This window comes from Tamandua tetradactyla, chromosome 9 (genome assembly GCF_023851605.1).
Source record: "Tamandua tetradactyla isolate mTamTet1 chromosome 9, mTamTet1.pri, whole genome shotgun sequence".
Lineage (NCBI taxonomy): Eukaryota > Metazoa > Chordata > Mammalia > Pilosa > Myrmecophagidae > Tamandua > Tamandua tetradactyla.
The window spans coordinates 62720568-62742219 of NC_135335.1; the positions used below are offsets into that span (position 1 = coordinate 62720568).

A 21652-nucleotide genomic window follows, 5' to 3' on the forward strand; every position below is an offset into this window, starting at 1 on the left:
TTAAAGCCAGGTGAGATCACCTAAGGAGTGAGTGTAGATGGCAAAGAGGAGAGTCTGGGCTTAGGTTTGGTGTGTTCCATATTCACAGGTCAGGAAGGTGAAGCAGGAAGAGGGATTAAAAAGGGACAACCTGTGAGGGGTCAGGAGCAATAAATCAGGCCCTAGCAAGAAGAAGGTATCGGAGTCACAAGATGCAGGGCGGAAAGTTCCCAAGAGTTAAAAATTGAACAATAATCATCATTAAGAAACTAAAAGAACGGGATGCATTGTGCAAGAGCTAATGGCATTCCTCTGCTTCTGTAGATAAGCTTGCTTGCTTACAGCTGCAAACCAAGATGTGGCTCTAAAAAGACAATGTCCCTTTTCCTGCTTCTGTGGAAACGCTTGCGGTTTTTGCTTTATAAGCCCCCCTTGAGAACCTCTCGGGGCTGCTCTCAGAATCTTCCTTCTTGGGTTTCTGAGGCAGTCGCCGGCTGCCTCGGGTAATAAAGACTCCTAATTGGCTTGCAAATTGCTTTGACTTGTGTGGTCTCTCTTTTGGTGCACGCCACAACAAACCAGAACAGTAGGAGGAAATCAGATAAATGGGGGGCCCTGGAAGCCACGTGAAGAAAGCTTATCAAAAATGAGAGAGTGACCAACTGTGCAAAAGCTGCTGACAGGTCAAGAAAGATCAGAACTGAGAGATGGCTTTTGGAGTTGTAGCATGAAGGTCACTGGTGACTTTTATGAGAGTAGTAGAGAAAATGTAGTTGTCAGAATCATAGCCCCTCAAAGATTTCCAAGTCTTAATCCCCCAAGCCTGTGAATATGGGCCTTACATGGCCAGAGGGATATTTCAGATGTGACTAAGGTTAAGGACCTCGAGATAGAGAGATTATCTTGGGTTATTCGCGTGAGCCCAATTCAATCACACGAGTCCTTAAAAGTGACAGAAAAGTGAGTCAGATAGATGACACAGAAGAAGGAGGAGTAATTGGCAATGTGAGAGAAACACAATCCACCACTGACAGTTCTGAAGATGGAGGAAGTGAGCCAGAAGCTAGAGAATGCGGAGGCTGGGAAACTTTCGCAGTTTGTGGTCAATAAGAAAACAAGGATCTGGATCCTAGGAAGAGATTCTGCCAATATCCTTGAAAAGAAAAAGACAAATTCTCCCCTAGAGCCTCCAGAAATAAACACAGCTTTGTTGACACCATGAATTTAAGATCTACAGGACCTATGTCAGACTTATGACATACATAAGTCGTTAAAACCACTACATCTGTAATAATTTCTATTAGCATAGAAAACTAATGCAGAGAGACCCATTGGAGGGAGTTCAGGAAAAAAACAGGTGGACAGAAACTCTGTGCTTTGGGAGGGGGGGGTTGTTGTAAAGGGAGCATAGAAATGGAAAGGAAACTGAAGGGTTCATGGAAATTTTTCTTTATAGAAAAAGTTAAAGTATGTTTGTACATTGATCAAAATAAGCCAGTAGAAAGTGAAAACTGATGATACCCACAGTGTAATTGTGTTGGTACAGGTATTAGCTCTGGATGGCAGCATAAACCATCCACCCAGGGAAATAGGAGAAAAAGCAGACTGCATAAGGAGAGATGTCTTGGTTAGTGGACACAATAGTGAACAAACATAAGTTCTCTCCTGATCACATCTACCTTCTCAATGAAATAGGAAATCAGGGAGTCAGCAGAGAGGAAGGAAGTATAGGAGGTTGGAAAGAGAGAAGGTATGAAATTATTGCATAAACCATAGTGTTTCAAGGAAAATTCCTATTTGGGAATTCTTCCTATTTCATGATTATCCCCACCACCACTTCAAAACAAGGCGAAAAAAACTCCAATGAACATACAACCACATTCAGGTTAGATCATCCCCAATCCAGACATGAGAAAGAATATAAAAAGCATGAAGACAGTAAATGCTAGAAGAAAACAACACACATGCACAAAAATCTCTCGCTACTCCTCCATGCTCTACTCAAAGTGAGCATTTCATTTAATATCACAAATGGGCAGAAGTGGTCCAGCAGATAACAGTACTATAATAGCAACCTTTTAGGTTCTGTCTGATAATAGTTTTAATCTTCAGCCCAGAGGTTTAACTTGTGAAAACTGATAGTCTGCTTCAGCTTCTACTGAGGCCAAATATTGATTTTAACACAGCCATTTGGTCATAATAAGTATTCAAGTATCCATCACATCCCTGAACAGAGAGGATACAATGTGGCAGATAAAACAAAATTCAATTTAGAATAAGTGAATTACAGAATATTAGCCATAGAAGGACTCTTGGAGACAGCTCAGTTCATTCTACAGATAAGAAACTGAGTCCAGGGAACTTACATGAAGGTTCTAACTAACACAACTGGTAAATAACAGGCAGAGGGCAGAACTATGAACTGCAGGTGTCCAGGCCAACATTCTCTTCACTGCTTTTCACTTGCATCCATATTCAATTTTTCTCCTGCTAAACAGCTATTTTAATTGTTTTTCTGTAATGACAACAGGAGCCGTTAAAGTCCCACTGTGATTTGTGCCTGTTGACACTGGGCAATTAATTAGCTTTATCACTCATTCAAGATCCATCGAAGACATTTAAACTTTGCATAAGTCTGAAGGCAAGGGAAGCAAGAGCTGTTTCAGTCACACACCTAAATGCCTTGTCAAGGCTCATATATAAAGCTAAAACTACTGAATTCCAAAAGCTTTGGTATGAAAGAACTTACAAACCTAGGGTAAGACACATTAAGCAAAAATCCCCTAAGCAACTCAAGAGAATGAAAATGGGGGCAAGGAAGAGCATTGTGGAATCACGGAATACTTCCATCACCTGTCTGTGAGTGGGGTTATGACAAGCCTGTCGGTGCAGCCTAAAAATTCATTCTGGTATATGAAAGTTACATCTGTGATGTGAATCATCATCTTGTCAGAATCTTCATTAAAATAAAATCTGCACTGCTTCAGCCACTCAAAGTCCGTAGGGCTTTTGATATGCATGTGACACTGAAATGGGAAAGGTATATGTTAAAACTGAGACAAGAATCATTTATTAACTATATGCATTGACACTCGTCTGGATCATAAAGCAAAGTAAATGGAACTGAAAGATACCTAGTTACTTCTGAGCTGTCAACTCTATCAGCCATCCACCTCTATGTATTGGTCAACAATAAAGATAGTTTAAAAGATAAGGAAATAGGAAAATTCAAGAGAAACCCCTAATGTGTACCACCCCGCTCCATGCAAATGGTGTGATACATTTTGATAGTAAGATATTCATTTCTAAAACTTCACTCTTAAATACCCAATACCATTCTTCCATGGATGAAGTACAATTTATGAAAAATATGCTTTGACATACAGACACAGATCTACATAATCTCATTAGTAAAAAGGTGTCTGCCAAGATTATGACAAAGCACGCTGTTGGGTATGTCAATTATTCTTCCTAAGAATTGCAGCGCTCCAAAATTTCTAACATCACATCCTCTTAACTAAATGGCAAGTTGTTAGTTTATTGCCCAGCAATGCTTTTTTTTTTTTTGAATTTTTAAGCCAACTTTTAAGCCACTTTAATTATTTTTCTTTGACGAATAAGAACTCTGAAATTAACCTGACCCCTTTATTTTTCAGAGAGGCAAATAATTACCTATTAGGAGAGGAGATAAGTCCACAACAGCTTGACAGTGTGGCCTTATTTCTATTACTACAGGACCAATCTTTCATAATCATTTTTTCACATAATGATTCTGTAAAATACTCATTCCTGAGACACAATCTAGAAAATTATGAAACTCAGAGCTTCTTGCCTCTCATCTAATGTTGCATTTTATAGAAGACACACTTCATTTCTTTTGACTTTTCCCATTTTCTAGAGCTACTGAATGCTCTTTTCTACCCTGCTCTTTCTTTAAAAGCGAAACTCTGCATGGCACCTGAATGTCACAATCCATATTAGGAAAGGCCATTTACAATCAATGACATAAAATATAGTGAAATTTGTTAAAGATGTGGTTTCTCAAAAGTCTTAAAGAGACTTGAGCACACTAAAGAGAGTGCTCAATAGCACTCTGGGCAATATTGCTTATTTCTGTAGCAAGCTGGTTACTTTCAATTAACAACTAAAAGGAGCACAAGAATAGAAAGCTTTTCAGGATACTACATGGCATTTTAGCCCTGAAAATAACCACGTAAAACACTTTAAAATAAAATCTGATTGCTTCAATAACATCTTAGCATAGATCGTAGGAATATGAATGAAATTTCAGTTAAAGACTGAAAAGGAAATCTGACAAACAAGTTCCCATCATGGAGATGATTCTTTGCTCGAACTTAACCTTTTTCTTGAATTCAATCAAACTTAATTCCAGTGGGCAAACACAGAGAGCCTCTAGAATTGGCTTCTCTGTACATATCATAGCATTTATAAAGCATTTACCAGTTCATCAAAGATATCCCTTTGGTGCACATGAATAGTAATCAAAGTCTCATATTTAACTCGTTCCAAAGAACTCAGGTCCTTTGTCGTGATGTCAATCAGTGTGTTCAGGAGCTCCAGGAAAGACTGATTCGTTTTATGCATGATTTTTTTATCCAACTTGGCATTTTTAAGGGCTTCCTCTGAATCCCGTGTCCATATCATTTGAATTCCTAATAGCCCAACCTTATGGAAACAATAAAGGTTTTATGAGTATTTATGGCATGTGTATTCATTTAAATAGAAATTACAACATAGTGAAGATTGGGATTATTATACAAATGCAAAACCATTCTTGATCACAGCAGCTTGATATGCAGTTTCAAAATCTATGGAAACCCTACTTAGATTGTTAATTTAGCCATCAAATACATACAGCCTCATGATGTGTAAACAACTTTTTCTTATAACATGAAGTCATTTATTGTTTAAGTCATATTTCCCCCTGCTTACATCTTAAATTGCATACAGATAAAGGATATGTCTTAAACTTGTTTTACCAAAACTACCTGTGTCACATAGTAGGTACTCATAAAATCTGTATTGATTACACTGAGTAAGAAAATATTGTTCCCTGTATTTTAATGCTGAAATATATCGCTCATTTTTCTACTATATCATACACTCAATACATTTTCACAATTTATGTACATTGTTACATAAAGAAATTCAATACAAAAAAATGTGTACTTAAGTTGAAGACAATATGTTGAATATCTCTACAACCCAATACAAATTTAAGCCTATATATATATATACACACACACACACACTTATAGATATAAAATAATCAAATAAAGAGTAGCTGAAATATTGAAACTAATCTACATTTAATTAATCCTTATGAAAATCTAGACACTGGTTCAGAGTTAAATTATAGCCATTTGTAAAGTTAAAAGAGCCAATGTCGAGATCTAAAATGACTCTTCTCTGAAAAACACTTTTCAATTTAATATACTGACCTGTGCAGGGAAGGAAGAAAGAAATTCAATCAGTTGGAAACCTGCTTCTTGAATATTTGCAGCTGCCTGGCGAATCACAAGATGTAATGAGTACTGAGACGCCTCCAAGAGAGAGTTAAGCCAAACTTCCACATTGCCCTCAGCCATCACAGGTTTATCCAGTTCAATCGTTTCACCCTCTTGTGATGAAATTGACAGAATGCGATCATAGATCTATGTTAGAAAGCAAAAAATAGTTAAATTCATATAAAAAACAAAAAATAAAATCTGACTTTTCCTCCATTCGCCTCTTCTCAGTGTTATCTTTCTCATTCAACATTAAGCCACAGATCATAAATACAAAGCAAAATATGATATAAAATCAATTTCAAAAAGTTAGCCATGAAATCTAAAAGGGAATACTAAATCAACCACAAATAGTCTATACTCAAGAGGGAAAAACTTGTTTTCCAAAAGAAGTATTTAGTACAAATGTGACTATTGAAAAATCCCTAAAGTTTCCCTAAATGAAATGGGATTCTCTAAGAACCTTAGATTCTCTAAGATTCTCTAAGAACTCTTCCTGCACTACAAGATTATCAGGTTGACATTTAGTAATGGCCTGGTCAATATGAAGAATGCAAACCCCCTGAAAGGCAATTCTAATACTAAACATTGTGCTCTTTGCAGGAGCTCATGGTTGTGCATAATGTTTTCTAATTCAATCCCAGTTCCTGTACTGGGTATTTCACTTCAGTTTTGCACAGTATAGTATAACAAAGATAGTATGGGCTTTGTCATTCTAAGATACAGGTTCGAATGCTGCGTTGCCACTCAGCAACCATGTAAAGCTGGAGGACAACATCTCTGAGCCTAAATTTGTTGCCTATTCTCATTACAAACCATGCCTGTCCTACTTCCCTGCCCACCTTACAGGTTGCTTGTGCCAATGAAAATAATGCAAACTACATGTTGTTTTTGTTGTCTGATAAATGTAATATTGGTCTCCAGGCTCAAATTTAGTACGATCCAAGCAAAGTCCTCCTGAATTGTTTGTGTTCTACCAAAAAGCTAATGAAGTTTAAGCTTCAAGGCCCCTCAATTGCACAGAACACTTCTAAAACCTTACCTTATACTTGATTTTCAATATGATATTTTATTTTTTTAAGAGGGTTCACAATATTGTCTAAGCTTCAGAATCCATGAAACCAGGATCTGCTCGTAAAATAGTGCAGATTGCTACAATCTGATTCTTTCAACCAGCTTTCAGAAGCTTTTGGCACGATGGGCTTTCCTGTTTTTCACTACACTGGATTGAAACCTTTTGCTTTTACACTCACAACAAATTTCTAGAATTTTGAAGTTGTATGGGACTCAACAGTGACCATTCCGTCTGAAGGCTGCCAAAGGACAGCATCGAATCGGTTCCCCCATCAAAAACTGGCAAGGAAAGTGACCCTATTCATTTGAGAGGGTACTCAGGGGCCCTCTGGTACTTTGCATAAACCCGTAATAATTTGACTTGTTCATCCTCTCATTAATTATGACTTGGTGAGAGTTCATGGGCGGGGAAGTAATCCAGGAAGCTACTTAAGATAGTTGTTACCAAGAGATGGTGGATGCCTGCAAGGAATTAGAATTAGGCCAACCTTTTCATGGAACTTGATATTTTTAATGTTGTCAAACACATTGAGCAAATGGGCCTGTATGGTGTGGGAGTCCGAGGCCTGGCCCAGAATCTCCAGAAGGGCAGGATCAGAGACGAAGAAGAACCGAGGAAAGCAGAGGCGCTTCTTCTCCAAGTATCTAGGTGGGAAGGAAAAAGACAGACTTGTATTGACACACAAGTACGCCTTTCTTGCAATAAATTAAAAAGGGAAGGGATCATGAGATGATCTGATTGTCCCAGGTGACTTTTCAATGTTTTGGGATGGTTTTTCATTTGTTTGTCTGTTTGTTTTGTTGCCACTTTTGCCAAGTAACATTTTCTGTTCTGATAGGGAAATATTTTTTTTTTCTGAATTGAGAGGAGAATTTATTCATTTTTCATAACTGTAATGCAAACATTTTGGCTTAATTTGGAATGCTCTATAATTCCCTTACGGAGACAGGATAAAATAAATGCAAGGAGATGTGCCATTTGTTTCCTTTTTCACTTTTGTTTTTGTTTTGTTTCATTTCCAAGCACAGCACTGTGCCAGCTAACAGCTGCATCTCACTCTTGGAATTACATCCTAAAAGGGAATCCAATGAATCCATCACCAGAGCAGAAGCAAGGTACAGCTATGAATGAGCTATGCAGCTCTGTTCTCTGCCTCTAAGAGTTACTGAAACCCAGGGAATGCTCCTTTCATTTACCTGCTTTTGACTATACTTATATTTTTATGTTCTGTGTTTTATATTTTGTTTTTATATATGCTTTATTCTCTTGTGATCCCTTATATTATGGATATATTTATTATGTTATGTTTATATCTACAGCTCTGTGCTTTTGTTTTCTAGTATATTTTGTTAGGATTAATCTAGTGGTAACTGTAGCTTCTTTTTGAAATTTTACCAGCTGTCCTTTTAACTTCTGAGTCCTTCTTAACTTTTCTATTCGTTCTTTTTCATTTGTGTTATTTATTAGTTTCCTGTGCAAAAATACGAGAAGAAATTCTTATTCCATAATGGCAGAAATCTCTTCCTGGGGAACTGAGAGTTAACAAGTTGACAATGTGGATAGGAAACTAGAATGGGGGGCGGGGGCAAACTTCCAAAGGGCACATTTGATGAGCTATTAACGCTTTCCATCTGTCAATTCCCAGACTTGTTTTGCTAAATGGGATGCCCAGACTGAGGGGAAAAGTCCAATTACAAAAGACAAAAGAGAAAACTTTTATCGGAATCTAAACAAGGGAAGAAAAGATGGAGATACGGGGAGGCTTATGGTAAGTGAGGAACCGGGAAAGAAAACAGACATGTCTAAAGAGATGCTTTGGATAAAGGCTTGCTGTGTGTGCTGTAACCATCCTCTCCAAGTTTCATAGAGCACTCAGGAAAATATACACTACAAGCTAATGTTGCTGCAATTGGGTTTATCTCCTTTTTTTTTTTCTTTTTTGGGTACATAGTCCAGGAATCGAACCTGGGTCTTCAGAATGGAAGGCAAGTATTCTACCACTGAACCATCCGTGCACCTGCTGGGTTTATTTACTTTTGACATGTGAAAACGCACCAGTCCAGCTCAAGAGGGGACAGAAAATAAACAGAAGCTGCTCAAATAGTCCTGACTACCCTCCATTTTCTTAAAAGCTTACTTGTATGTTCAATATCTGATTTCGTTTGTTTTAGCTTTTTACTTTCCTTGGTTTAAATATGCTAACTTTGTTTTAAATACCCCAATCCTTCCTATTTGTACAGCTTTGATTTTCTTTCTTAATGACTTAATAATTAATTCCTATTCCATTTGTATTATCCTTCTCCCAATATCCTGGTCTAATACTAGTGAGCAACCAGGTAATGTTTACTATCTGATTAGACAATGATGAAAGGAGACACATAGAATTCGATAATCAGAACTCAGTAGCTGTATAGAGAAGAAAATTTATTTTTATGGAGGTGTTCCTGCTTAACCCCACCAAATTATTATCTGATCTGTCTGAAAATTATTCTCATCAAAGTTGACTCCCAGTATCCTGGTGGTGGGAGGGGGGCATTGTTTTTATGTAACATTAGTACCTGAGGGTTTATACAGGGCTTACGCATTTTGGGCTCATAAAAAATTTCTTAACAACAGAATCAAACACCAAGAAAAGCTCAGCAAAAACTGCAAATAGGGGGTGCAAGGATAAGTTCAGTGGTAGAATTCTTACCTGCCATGTTGGAGACCTGGGTTTAATTCCCAGCCCATGCACCTCCCCACACAAAAGAAGTTCAACAAACGGTGCTGCAATAACGGGATAGTGACATGGAAAGAGAATGAAATGTGACCCCCACCAGACAGCAAACCAAAAAAGAAAAAGAAAAACTGCAAATAAAGAGTAGAATTTTCCTCTGAAGAGCTATTAAAAACAATACCAAAATATTGAGTGGCATAGCAAAATATGTCCATGTTAAAAGAATGAACGGGTAAAGAGAAAAATAGAGGTCTGTCGCTGCGTGTTTGTCTACAGCGGCAAGTGGAAGATAAGGAAGAGAGAGAGAAGTAATACACCCAGCCGAGGGTGTACTGCTCACCAGTGATGTGTGCACTCATCAAGTTTCTCAGTAATGGTGACTTGAGTCTCAGTACAGTGCAGACATGAAGTCTCAGTGGTTTGTCCCTCAATCCTTTCCATCTTAACCCTGAGAACTAGGAACCTTTCAATGCCCCTTACTCTCCCCCTCATGCCTGAGTCCAGTGGTGGACTGAATCTGAGAGGGTCACCTCCTTCACGTACTAACCAAGTTCAGCAAGTACTAATCCACCAGAATAGCCCCTCCCATTCCCACAACACCAGATAAAACCACAGAGCCCCTCTTATCTAATAAGCAATCCAAATCAGTTTGTGGTGCACACACTGAAAGAGGAACCCTGAACTTCAATGACCCCAGAACATAAAACATCCTGCGAACCAAATCAAAATGAGCAGGAACAACAGGAAAAAGAAACAGGGGACCCAAAAAGGAAAGTGAGAGATTGATCCATTACCAGTTCTGGCAACATTAGGGGCCCACCCATCACAACAAAGAACCCATTAGCAGAAGTAGCTAGTTTGCAGTCCCTAATTTGAATGTTTAAACAGACAATGACAATAGCTAATCTGCAATTGCTAATTTAGATATTTATGAGCTAATCACCATATGCCAATATCCCTTTCATCCTTGTCTCCACCTCTCTCTTTGATTTTAATAAAAACCCAACTTCTCTAGTTCAGGAAGGCAGATCTGAGACTGTGCCTCCTGACCTCCACTGGTTTTACATGCAATAAAGCTCTTTCTTCTTTCCTGGAAGCTTTGGTGTCACCTATTGGCTAAGAACACATTAGGCAAGGGCTCGCTTTGTGAAGGTCCTCCACATGGACATCATACCTAATCTACATCCAAGAACCTCTAATGGTGCCTCCAACAAAGTAAGCCATGCCAAATAACCACGTTTAACAACAATGGCATAGTGTCAACCACACTAAAACAAATCTTATTTTGGTCAAATGTCCTCCAACGGTTACTTGCTTTACATCCAACCGTTCTATTAGGGCAGATCAAATTATCAATACCCGAGAGGATATTTCTCTGAAATTGTATGTTGGAAAATTTACTCACAAGTTGTTTTGCTTAAAAGTAAATATTTAAAGGATGCTTTGCAGATATTTTGTCTGGTTATGATAATGGTGCTTTATAATGCCTGTTTTGGACAATTTTCTATAGCTAAAGTGTTATGGTGGTACTCTACAGCATGGACCTTTGGGATGCCCATCATCTGGATTATAGTAAACTTGCCAATATTTGCTAAGGAAAATCCTGGTCTTACTTCTATCTCCAACGGGGTCCACCTCCATATCTACTGGGGTAGACATCCATTTGTTGTTTGCACAAACTGGATACAAAAATGATATTCACGAAGGATATGTTGAAGAATGTGAGGTCTATCAACTCCCTCATTTCCTCTGGATCAAGTCATTCCATCAGAGAGGCTGAGGTTTGGCTCTGTCCATGTTGTCTCCTTTTAAGAGTCCATGCAACAGCAATTCTTCTAAGATATAATTTAAGGATCAAAAAATACTCCATCCTGAGCAACAGGTACCTGTTATTTTATGGATACCAAACAGTGAATGTTGTCACTAATCAAATGTCATTCTTTGCTTTGGTCCCTAGGAAAGGTCTTTGGTCTCTGAATTTGAGCAGCATTTATAACTTTCCTCTGTGTTAATTTTATCATCTTACTTTATTACATTTATTACATTACTTTATCTCATTTCCCTTTGACCTCAATTTTCTCATTATTTGCTTATTCTTTAAGGGCCACCTCAAAACTTTTTTTTTTTTGGCCAGTCAAGAATAAATAAGTAAACCATATTACTTGACATGTTGACATACCAGTGTTTCTTCTATTTTCAGCATAACCACTTTTTTTGTTCAAGTTTGAGCAAGTCTCTATTGATTCCCAAAGGGCCTTCAAGAGAGCCACTTGAAGCCCAGTGTCATCACCATCACCTGTGCCTATGAGGGCAGCCTGGCTCAGGTGGTTCAGATTCCTCCGTAGACAGGACCAGGCTGGCTAGTCACAGGGCACTGCTACAGTGTGTGTGTGTAAGGACAAGGATATGTGTTCATCGGGAAAAGACATTCGTCACAGAGTCAGCCAAGGAGATGTCATTGTCCAGGTGGAGTTATTGTTCAGAACATGTGACATGCTATAAGTACCAATGTACATCCCACCTACAGATAATGTCCATACTGCTGCTTCCCAAAATTTCACCTACATGATTTTTTAAAGAAATTTAACAGTTTTGAGGGGGAAATATTTAAAAGCATATGTAGATTATTTTTAGAATATTACATTTAACCCATTTCTAATTACATGATATTGTCTTGATTAATCAGGAAAAGAAAAAAACAAAAATTTTTATGACTTCTGGAATTCACCAAACCTACAGATACATAAGAGTGTGTGCCTGTATGTATGCATGCAGACTGACAAGATATTATATGAGGTACTCGTTTTGCATAGTCTTGACAGCCTATGGTACAATACATACTGCTTTATACTGTTCTTGGCTGAGTATAATGAAATCTTTTGCTTCTTCAGATGTTTATCCAAGAAGAATATCAGAAACGGAAGTGTCTTGATTTTTAGAAGTAGGGACTAATAAGAATGTTTAAGATCTTATCTTTGTAATGGAAGCTTTAAATCCTATAATTCCATTCTTGGGACATGTTTTGGTTTGTTAAATGCTGCCAGAATGCAAGATACCAGAAATGAAACAGCTTTTCAAAAGGGAATTTATTAAGTTAAAAATTTAAAGTTCTAATGCCATAAAAATATCCAAATGAAGGCATCCAGAGAAAGATACCCTGACTCAAGAAAGGCCAATGTCTGTCACATGTGAAGGCACGTGGCTGCCATCTGCTAGTCCTTGTTCCCGGTTCTGTTGCTTTCAACTATATGCCATCATTTCCTCTCTAAGTGCTTTGGGCCTTCACTTAGCAAATCTGGAAAACAACTCTGGGTTCTAGCTTGCTTAACATCTCATGGGAAGGCACATGGCAATGTCTCCAAAGCTCTGCATCTCCAAGATCTACATCTAGGCATCTGCTCTCTCTGTTGTCACCCCACATATCTTCAAATTCCTGCATCTCTGTCAGCTGTGGTTCCTATCTAGCTTCTGCTAGCTCCTGGCGTCTCCTGAGTCATCTGCATTTCCAAGCATCTGTGTCTCTGTAGGCTCTGAAGCAACTGTTCTCCAAGCATCTGAGCTTCCTCCAAAATGTTTCCCCTCTTAAAGGACTCCAGTAAACTAATCTAAGACCCACCTTGAATGGGCGGAGTCACAGCTCTATCTTATCAAAAGGTCACACCCACAACTGGATGTGTTGCATCTCTATGGAGTAATCTAATCAGCAAGTTACACCATAATTGAGTGGGTCAATCTCCATGGAAACAATCCCATCAAAGGTTTCCACCTACAATACTGAATCGGGATTAAGGACATGGCTTTTTTGGGGTACCCAACACTTTCAAACCAGCACAGGACATGGTATTGTAAGAGCCTGGAGAGAACATAAGTCTTTCAAATAGCAGTTTTATCTGTGCAAAACTTTCAATATGAATTTAGTAAAATAAAAAACCGACTAATGCTATCTAATTCTTTGTTTCCCTTTCATCTCTATGATACTGCAAGCTCTTTCAAAGGTAAAGAACCTAGTGAACTTACCCTGTAAGGGATTTCTGGCATATTTCCAACTGGTCCAGTAAATGTGGTAATAGCTGCCCCATGGTCTCATCTCCAATACAACATTGAACCACATTTGGCATTTCATGAGCCCGAGTCATGATCTTTACCCAAGATTTATCTATGTTGGAAAAGCGCTTGGCTTCCTATAAGAACAAGGTAAAACAGCATATGTGGACGAGTACACTAACTCAATGACAGAACATCTCACAAATGTTCCTCTACAGACAATGTTCTAACCAGTCTGCATATCCCAACCATATAGTCTAATGTCAAACACATTTTATTTCAATTTCCCTGAAGCCTTTTGCACCATATGTACCCTTTCTTAAATGAAAATCTTTAGCTCAGTGCTGGTACTCCTATTGTGTCAGATAAAAACAGGAAATGATGATATGATCCAAAACAATGTGGGAGGAAATTACTCTTCCAATTATTATTATTGGTTATCTCCAAGTGGAGTGATTACATGTAATTTTCTGTTTTCAATATATCTATATTGAACATTGATTTGTATTTAGCAAATAAATTAAAAATGAAAATGAAAATTAATTATAGAATGACCTTAATGTTGAAAAATTATTTTAAACAAAATTTTTAGGAAGGAAAAACAGAAAATGCACAGATTAATTTGAGATGATAAGAATAATTTTTTATTTACTTCTTTAAAATTGTATGAATTTTGCCAATGAAAATATATTACTAACTGTAAGAGCAAAAAATGCCACGTAGCATTTTAAACTTTGTATGTGTAAGTTTCCATTATTAAATCCAATTTTAGATTCTTTTCCACTCCTTAAGAAGCAAAAATAGACAAATACACTCAAATATAAAAACAAAAATCAACAAATAAATGCACACATATGCACATACATACTTAAAATTTTAACATTGGCTACATTTCCTGGTGCCCCACCACCAATACCAAAAAGAAAAAGTCTGCTGTACAATCTAAAAGACCTGTATGTTATAATTAAACTGAAACTAACCAAAGAGAAAGTTAGAAAGCCTAAGTGAATAAAACACTCAACATAATCATGCTTCAAAACTCAGATACAAATTTTAAATATTATAATTTTGCAAACAATTTAAAGAAATTGAATAAGAATCCTTGAGATTTGGTTTAAAAATGTTTTTAAAAATCTCAAAATATCCTCCATATGTACCTAGGGAGATGATTACAATTTGATGAGAAAAATATACTCAACATCTTGAGGGGAAGACCTTTTTGTTTTGGAGCTTTTTTCCTGCCGATTTCCAACCCTCAATTTAACAGTGCAGGTATAATTGGGTACATTGTATAGCATTTGTTATTTTAAAATGTCAGTAGTAGAAGAACAAATTATCCTACCGTTTTCAGGATAACTACTCCATAATTCTACACTGTTCCAAATTCTACCTTCAAATTATCTGAAGAAGCAAATCAATTATGCAGACATCCAGTCTTTGTTTTGGTTTTGTTTTCTTTTTTTTTTTTTTTACCATCCATTTCCTATAAAACTTCACAGTTTTGAAGCATTGTTACTCTGATTTTCATCACTTTCCTTTCCACAATTATTCCATTTTTAGAACAATTGCATGAACAACAAAGATTGGGGAAAAGTGACACAACAGGGGTAGAGATATCATTGCATTTATAAATGAGCTATCAATTATTCAATATTGGTCTAATTAAAATCCTGATGAAATCACAAACAAAATTCTAAAACCTTGGGCAGCTGCTTGGCAATGTCTCCTCCCACAAAGACGGCTTCTAAGTAAATCCACAAGTTTTGCACTGTCATCCAGTTCTCAATGATGTCTGTCGTGTTGGAAAGGTATTGCACCCATTTTTGAATCTGGGCTTTGAACGGCATATTGTACCTAAAATGAGAAATATGTTCAACCACGTGGTTTTCGTTGTTGTTTTCAAACTAAAAAAGTCAAAATTCCTCATTTTGAAACTTCTGTTTCTTTACATATTAAATTATATGCTGGTGGCGGGCCGCGGTGGCTCAGCGGGCAAAGTGCTTGCCTGCTATGCCGGAGGACCTCGGTTCGATTCCCGGCCCCAGCCCATGTAACAAAAACGGAGAAACAGAATACAATAAAACAAGAAAATGTTTAAAAAAAAAAATGTTTCCCTTTCTTCCTTCCTTCCTTCCTTCTATCCTTCCTTCCTTCTCTCTGTCTTTCCTTTAAAAAAAAAAAAAAAAAAAAAAAAAAAAAAAAAAAAAAATTATATGCTGGTTTTAAAATTTATGCTACCAAACAGTTAACTCACCACCATTCATTGGGCATCATTAGGCTAGTTTTTTCCCATTTTGATTCAGAGCATAAAGAAAGGTGCAATCTAAGGAGCAGATCTGGCATTTGACTTCATTTCATGAAGCAGCAAGAAGTATTATTCTGTTGACCACAGCTATGGCCAAGAGAATAATATACTCCTTTTTGAGTTTCTGTGACTATTCCATGAAGTCTCTGGGCTCTTACGTAATACAGAGTAGTTGTAGAGGCATTGCTGGGGACCAAACAGCTAATCCAGTTACTCAAAAATGATCAAATCTGGTGCTGCTCTTTAGCCACCTCTTTCCAATTTCCCACCCTCCCATGTCCAACTCACTCATGTTTGAGTGTGCTTTTGTGTGCGAGGACTTATGCATGTATACATGGGTAACTTGATAGCTACTTTGTTGCATCTCCCATAGTTATCTATCTTTCCCTTTTCTCCTCCTGCAGAAGAGATTACCAGTGACCTTCCAATATCTTTTCCTCTTCTTTAGATATAAAGCCCCATTTCTAGCTGGGCAATAGGTATCCAACTGAAATACTGCATTTCCGAGCTTCCTTTCCAACAACGTAACATCATAAGTCTAAATTCCACATTATGACTCCAACTTCCCAGCCTTGGCTGTACAAGGGAATCATCCGGCAAGCTTTAAAACTGCCGATGCCTGTTTTAGTCCCACACCCAGAGAGAATAATTAAATCAGTCTGGAATGTGGCATGGGCATTGGGACTTGTCAAAGTTCCTTAGGTGCTTCCAGTGTGTAGCCAAAGTTGAGAACCTCTCTCCTAGACAATGAGATGTGAGTGGTAGTATTGGATGTAAGGAGCACTATAGAAGATACAGGCCACACAGGGGATGACAGAAGAGTACTGTGGATAAAGGTTAGGTCCCTGCAGACTTGGTGGAGCCCCTATTCTAACCTGAGCCATCCACACTGGGACTTCCTTTACATGAGTGAGATACAAACTTCAGTCTTGTTTAAGTGTCTATTGTATGTGGTGGTTCTTTTATGTGTAAGTAAACCTAAAATGATAGGTCGTAGATTGTATACCTATTACTAATTTTCTTCTTCTCTTTCTAATCTGCTTATTGATCTCTGATTTAACAGGATATGGACTTGAATTCTTCTCATATATTAATTATATTCATGAATAAAATTCTAACGTACAGGGCAGGCCACGGTGGCTCAGCGGCAAGAACACTTGCTTGCCATGCCAGAGGAACCGGCCTGCCCATGTTAAAAAAAAAAAAAAACAGTAAAAATTTTAATGTCCATATTCTTAATTGTTAAACAGACTCTTCTAATATTTCACACATTTTCTGGTTTTTTTTAATACTGTTTTTGATCTTCACTAGAATGCAATTCCATAACAACAACCCTTTTGCATTACTCACTGCTCTTTCTCTCTCTCTAGCACCCAGGAGAGTGTATGGCATGTAGTAGGTGTTTCAATAAAAATGCTGAATACATCGCTTCTCGGCCTTTTGGCTAAGATCAAGTGTAGTATCTGTTCTTATCAGTTTAATATCTGATACGTCCTCTATCCGAGGACAATATATTAAATGGATTTTTGGAATTAGGAGATGGAATAGGAGTTTGCTCCATCCACTCCACGCATCGACCTGGTATTGCAGTACTTCCAGGAACGGTGCACCCCCTTCGGGGGAATAATAAATGTATAAAAAGTTAAAAAAAAATGCTGAATAAATGATCCCCAAATGACTCTGTCTATGAATTAGATGCTATTGGTTGTAAAAGTTTCCCCAACCTTAACACATATAATTTTTACTTAATTTATATGTGTGCTCTTTTCTATCTTCATCAGTGTGCTATCTTCCATTTGTCCTTCATTCTGGCTGGGTATGAATTGTAACAAAGTTCATTAACACTCATCAAATCCAGAACAGTCCAAACTCACTACCAATAGCCTTAATATCTTGTTTCTTAAAACCAATTTTCAAACACTTAGGCATCCCGGGTGAATGGACAGAAGAGGAACTTTTGTACAGATAATATTAAGTAAATATTACTTCCTACATTAAAATTATTGATGTATTTGTACTTAGAGAACACAGTGATATTAAAAAAAAAAAAAACAGGAATAGCGCAGTAAATTCCTATCTTGATGGCATCCACAGTCTACAAAATTACCATCCATTTGAGAGGTTCCTAGAGGACAAGGAAATGTTTCAGAAACAGCAAAGGGAAGCAATGAGCTAAGAAAATGTAAGTTTATGAATCTATGTTTTTCATGTCCAAAATATGAATAGCTTTGCCTTTACTGTCGAATAGAAGTGTTAGACTGGTATTGTGGCTGTTTTACTTCTCTTTATGAATTAAATCCATTCTTTACCTTTATCATCACATTAAAGTATGTACACAACTAACAGTTTCTAATTCATAAAACACTGGCAAAAAAGCTTTTCCAAGTGGAATGTTTATTCTGAAATTCAGGATAATTTTCCTCCTGGACTCTTAAGCCTGCAGTGAGGCTTGTTAGTAGCAAAGTTGAAATTTTCAACAAGGTCCAAATGGCTAATTACAAGTTGCATTATTTTGTGCAATTGATGGTCTCAGAGGTATCTTACCAATAGAAGATTATGAAATAAATACAGTATTACACATGCAGAAGCTAAGGATAAAATGAAACAAATACTTTAAATATTGACTAAATGGTATGAGTGGTATTTTATAATGCATATCTTATTAATTTCCCTTGAATGTTTGTTTTTATGGTTTTCAAATCTAAGAAAACGATGGGTGGTTTTTCTACCTGTTGCTCAGCAGGGAACTCAGCAACATTAAGCTGTCCTCCATGGTGGCGATGAGTTCCGCAGTACTATCTCCTCTCAGGAGGAGTTCTCCACGGGTTTTAAAGCTGCCAAATGTGAATATTTTGTTGTCCCATTCGTTAATCACTTGTTTCAGCTTTTGCTCAATGTCTCTCTCCTTTACAGCACTGATACAGATGTCCTATCAAAATTCCAAACTCTCATTTTATTACTTGAAAGTTACACATCCTTCTTTAATAGTCTAGGTTCAGCAGAGGTCCTATCTTTGCTACTTGCCTTATATATATGAAAAAACATTTATATTTCCAAACCTAAAATGCAATGTAATAAATGAATAAATAGGTAGGTAAGTAGAAAGATGCTGGAGATGACAGATGATACACTGTAGACAGACAGATAAAAAGAAAGATAGGTTTAGGTATAAACAGAGGAAAAAAAGATGATAGACATAAAGATACAATTAAGTAATAGAACCTTAATTTATAAAATTTCCCATAAAACCATATCAAAACAAAAGATGATGGATAAGGTATGCAATAACCTTTTAAAATTTGAAATTGTAAAACACAGAATCAAAACTGTAACGTGACTCTGATTTAAGTCTAAATTCAAAATTTAACATGTCTCTGATTTAAGCCTAAATTCAAATACAGTTCAAGAGGAAGAAAGTAGCAGAAACCTGACTTCTTCCCATTTCTCTGGTCAATTTCCCTGTCTCCTCTGCAGCCTCATCTTTTCCTAGATCATTACTCAAGCCCTCCCCTCACCCTCTTCACTTCTCACACCAGTCCATCCTGGACTAACCCATCTATAACCAGGCATTCAGCAAACTTTTATATCTCCAAGCAAAACCACAACAGGTTGTCTATATCTGGATATAAGACATCTCTGCTTGGATGTTTCAAAGACACCTCAAGCACAATCTATGAAATATCAAACTAATGCCCCAAATCAATCTCATGATTTTTGTTACCCAACTTGATCTCTTGGCAAGAAATCTAAGGTTCATCTCTAGCCTTGTCCCTTCGTTCTCCCACCATGTTCACTCCATCACCAAATTCTGGCCAGTTTTACCTCCTAATAATCTCTTGCATCTCTCCTTCCCTCTTTAGCCTCACTTCCTCCTGTCATTCAACACACCGTTCTCTCTAACCTGAGCTACTCTCACAACCTCCCAGTTGGTTTTCCATCATCCTGTCCCCCACCTTGCATTCCCCAATTCTTTTTCCACAGGGCTACTAGAGCAATCATAACAAAATGCAAATCTAACCATGTCATCTCCTTCTTAAAATGCATCACCTAGATGGTCCCCCAAACACACCTCAGAGCCATCATGCACGCTGTTCCATTTGCCTGGAATTGTTTTCTTTGCACTTTCTAGCTGAATTCCCCTCACCCCTCACCAAAGAGGTATACTCAGTCCTGCACACACTTCCCAGCCTACCCTATATTTATCACCCTTCTCCAACTTCCAGATAGATCAAGTCCCCTTATTATAGATTCCTGTAGAGCAGCACACCTTTTCTTCAAAGGTATTTACCACAGCTTATAACTAGACATTTATGTGTATAATTATTTAGTCATACAAATCATTCATCAATCTATTAATGAAAGGATGCAGTCTTATGTCCCCGGCACCTAGTACAGAACCTGCTACATAGTAGGCACTCAATAAACATTTTTTGAAGGAATTAATGAATAGCAGCCAGGAAAAGAGCTTCAGTTTTCCTGGCTTGATTTACTAAACCCACATTCCATACTATAGGGATACTTTAAGATAAATACGAGACCTACCAAACTTGTCCACATCAAACTCTCTATCAACTTTACCTCTATTTCCTCTTTGTATTTCAGAAGAGGTGCCTCCATAATATTTCTTAACTTAAAGGTTTCATTCCTCACGTCCAGATTGTGTCCAGTTAGAGCGGTTATTCTTTCCCAGTGCCTCTCCATCATGGCCTTGCTGGCCATGTGCTCCAGCAGGGGGCAGCATTCACTGAAATCATCAATGATTTTCTTCAGGTCCAGAAAAGCCTGCCAATCCTTCAAGGCCCGGGGCAGTTTCCGACACCTGCAAAGGGAAGCCAACAGCCAATGACAAAGGCCTTCATATATGAGTCGAGATATCTCCAATCCAAGATTGTCTGTTAGCTTTCCTACCCAAAACGCCCACTATACACCCACTTCCAATACCTATCACATTTTACTTATTTCTTGACTCAGAGAATATCTTCTCATACAATACATGGATTTTTATATTCTAGAAAATAACTCCTCCCACTTAGTAAAGATTTCTTTTCAATCCTTCAAAACATTTAACTAGGTAAAAGGCATCATTTTAAAGGAAAGAGGTACTTTCAATTTAATTCAATTCAATTTCACAAACACATATTGGGTACAAAGCATAGCACAGCATATCAGGGCGTCAACCTACCAAAATGAAGAGCAAATGACCCTCTAGTTCCTTTGGGGCCAACACTTAAAATGATGTAGAAAAATCAGGAAATTACCTAACATAAACTTTGGATGTTTGATAAGTGTAATACAAATAGACATTGGCTTCCTTCAAGCTGCAGAAGTGTCCCTAGCAAGATCTATCCAGCTTTGAAAGGAAGCACTTGTCTCACAACATGCACACAGGGGTAATTAATAAATTCCAGTCGACAAAGGTGATGACAATGGACAACAACACAGCAAGATGTGCTTTTGAAATGTCTGGGGTGAAAAGAGAACTTGACAGCTTATCAAAGAAGAAAGCATCTGAGGCACAATAGCTCTAGGCCTGCTAAACATTTAATTTCTCACCTGTTCTGGAATTCTAAGAGCTCACTGTTGATTTTCTCAATATTCACTTCCGACCAAAGGATATCATGATAACTGTTGACAGTTTCTATGACACTGTTGTATAGAGTGTATATTTTCTGTAGAAGATTAAGTTGCTTCTTTATTTCTAAAAGCTGAGGATACTGAGTAGCCGGCAGACCAAAAAGCTCCTCACCCCCAGTATAGGTGATATATTTCCGATAGATGTTTTCAAATTGATTCTAACAAAAACAAAGTGAAACTTCACCAAATGATTCACATATGAATTAACAAGCAAATGAGAAAAAAAGACTGGCAAACAAGCAAACCTTAATGGTTATTGGGCACATATGAATATAAATATTAAATGGATGTAATTAATGGCACAGAATCCACTTCTGATCATACCCTACCAAGTCATTTTTCAAACGTAAGTAGCATGCCGTGCTCTACAA

The 21652-nt window shown here is 37.5% G+C and overlaps 1 protein-coding gene and 1 non-coding gene across 2 annotated transcripts in view; one reads left to right on the plus strand and one right to left on the minus strand.

Moving 5' to 3' along the window:
* The window catches only part of DNAH5 (dynein axonemal heavy chain 5), a 293865-nt gene that overhangs the window by 172729 nt on the left and 99484 nt on the right, over positions 1-21652 (minus strand). The window contains exons 27-35 of the mRNA XM_077114905.1: positions 21201-21439; positions 20226-20466; positions 18377-18576; positions 15043-15196; positions 13316-13479; positions 7070-7226; positions 5442-5654; positions 4441-4665; positions 2833-3005 (exon numbers count right to left, since the gene is read on the minus strand). Of these exons, the coding sequence (XP_076971020.1) occupies positions 2833-3005; positions 4441-4665; positions 5442-5654; positions 7070-7226; positions 13316-13479; positions 15043-15196; positions 18377-18576; positions 20226-20466; positions 21201-21439 (1766 nt within the window). The remainder of the gene's footprint in view (positions 1-2832; positions 3006-4440; positions 4666-5441; positions 5655-7069; positions 7227-13315; positions 13480-15042; positions 15197-18376; positions 18577-20225; positions 20467-21200; positions 21440-21652) is intronic.
* LOC143647480 (U2 spliceosomal RNA) lies at positions 17072-17262 on the plus strand. The gene has a single exon (XR_013158106.1). It is a non-coding gene; the product is annotated as a U2 spliceosomal RNA (small nuclear RNA).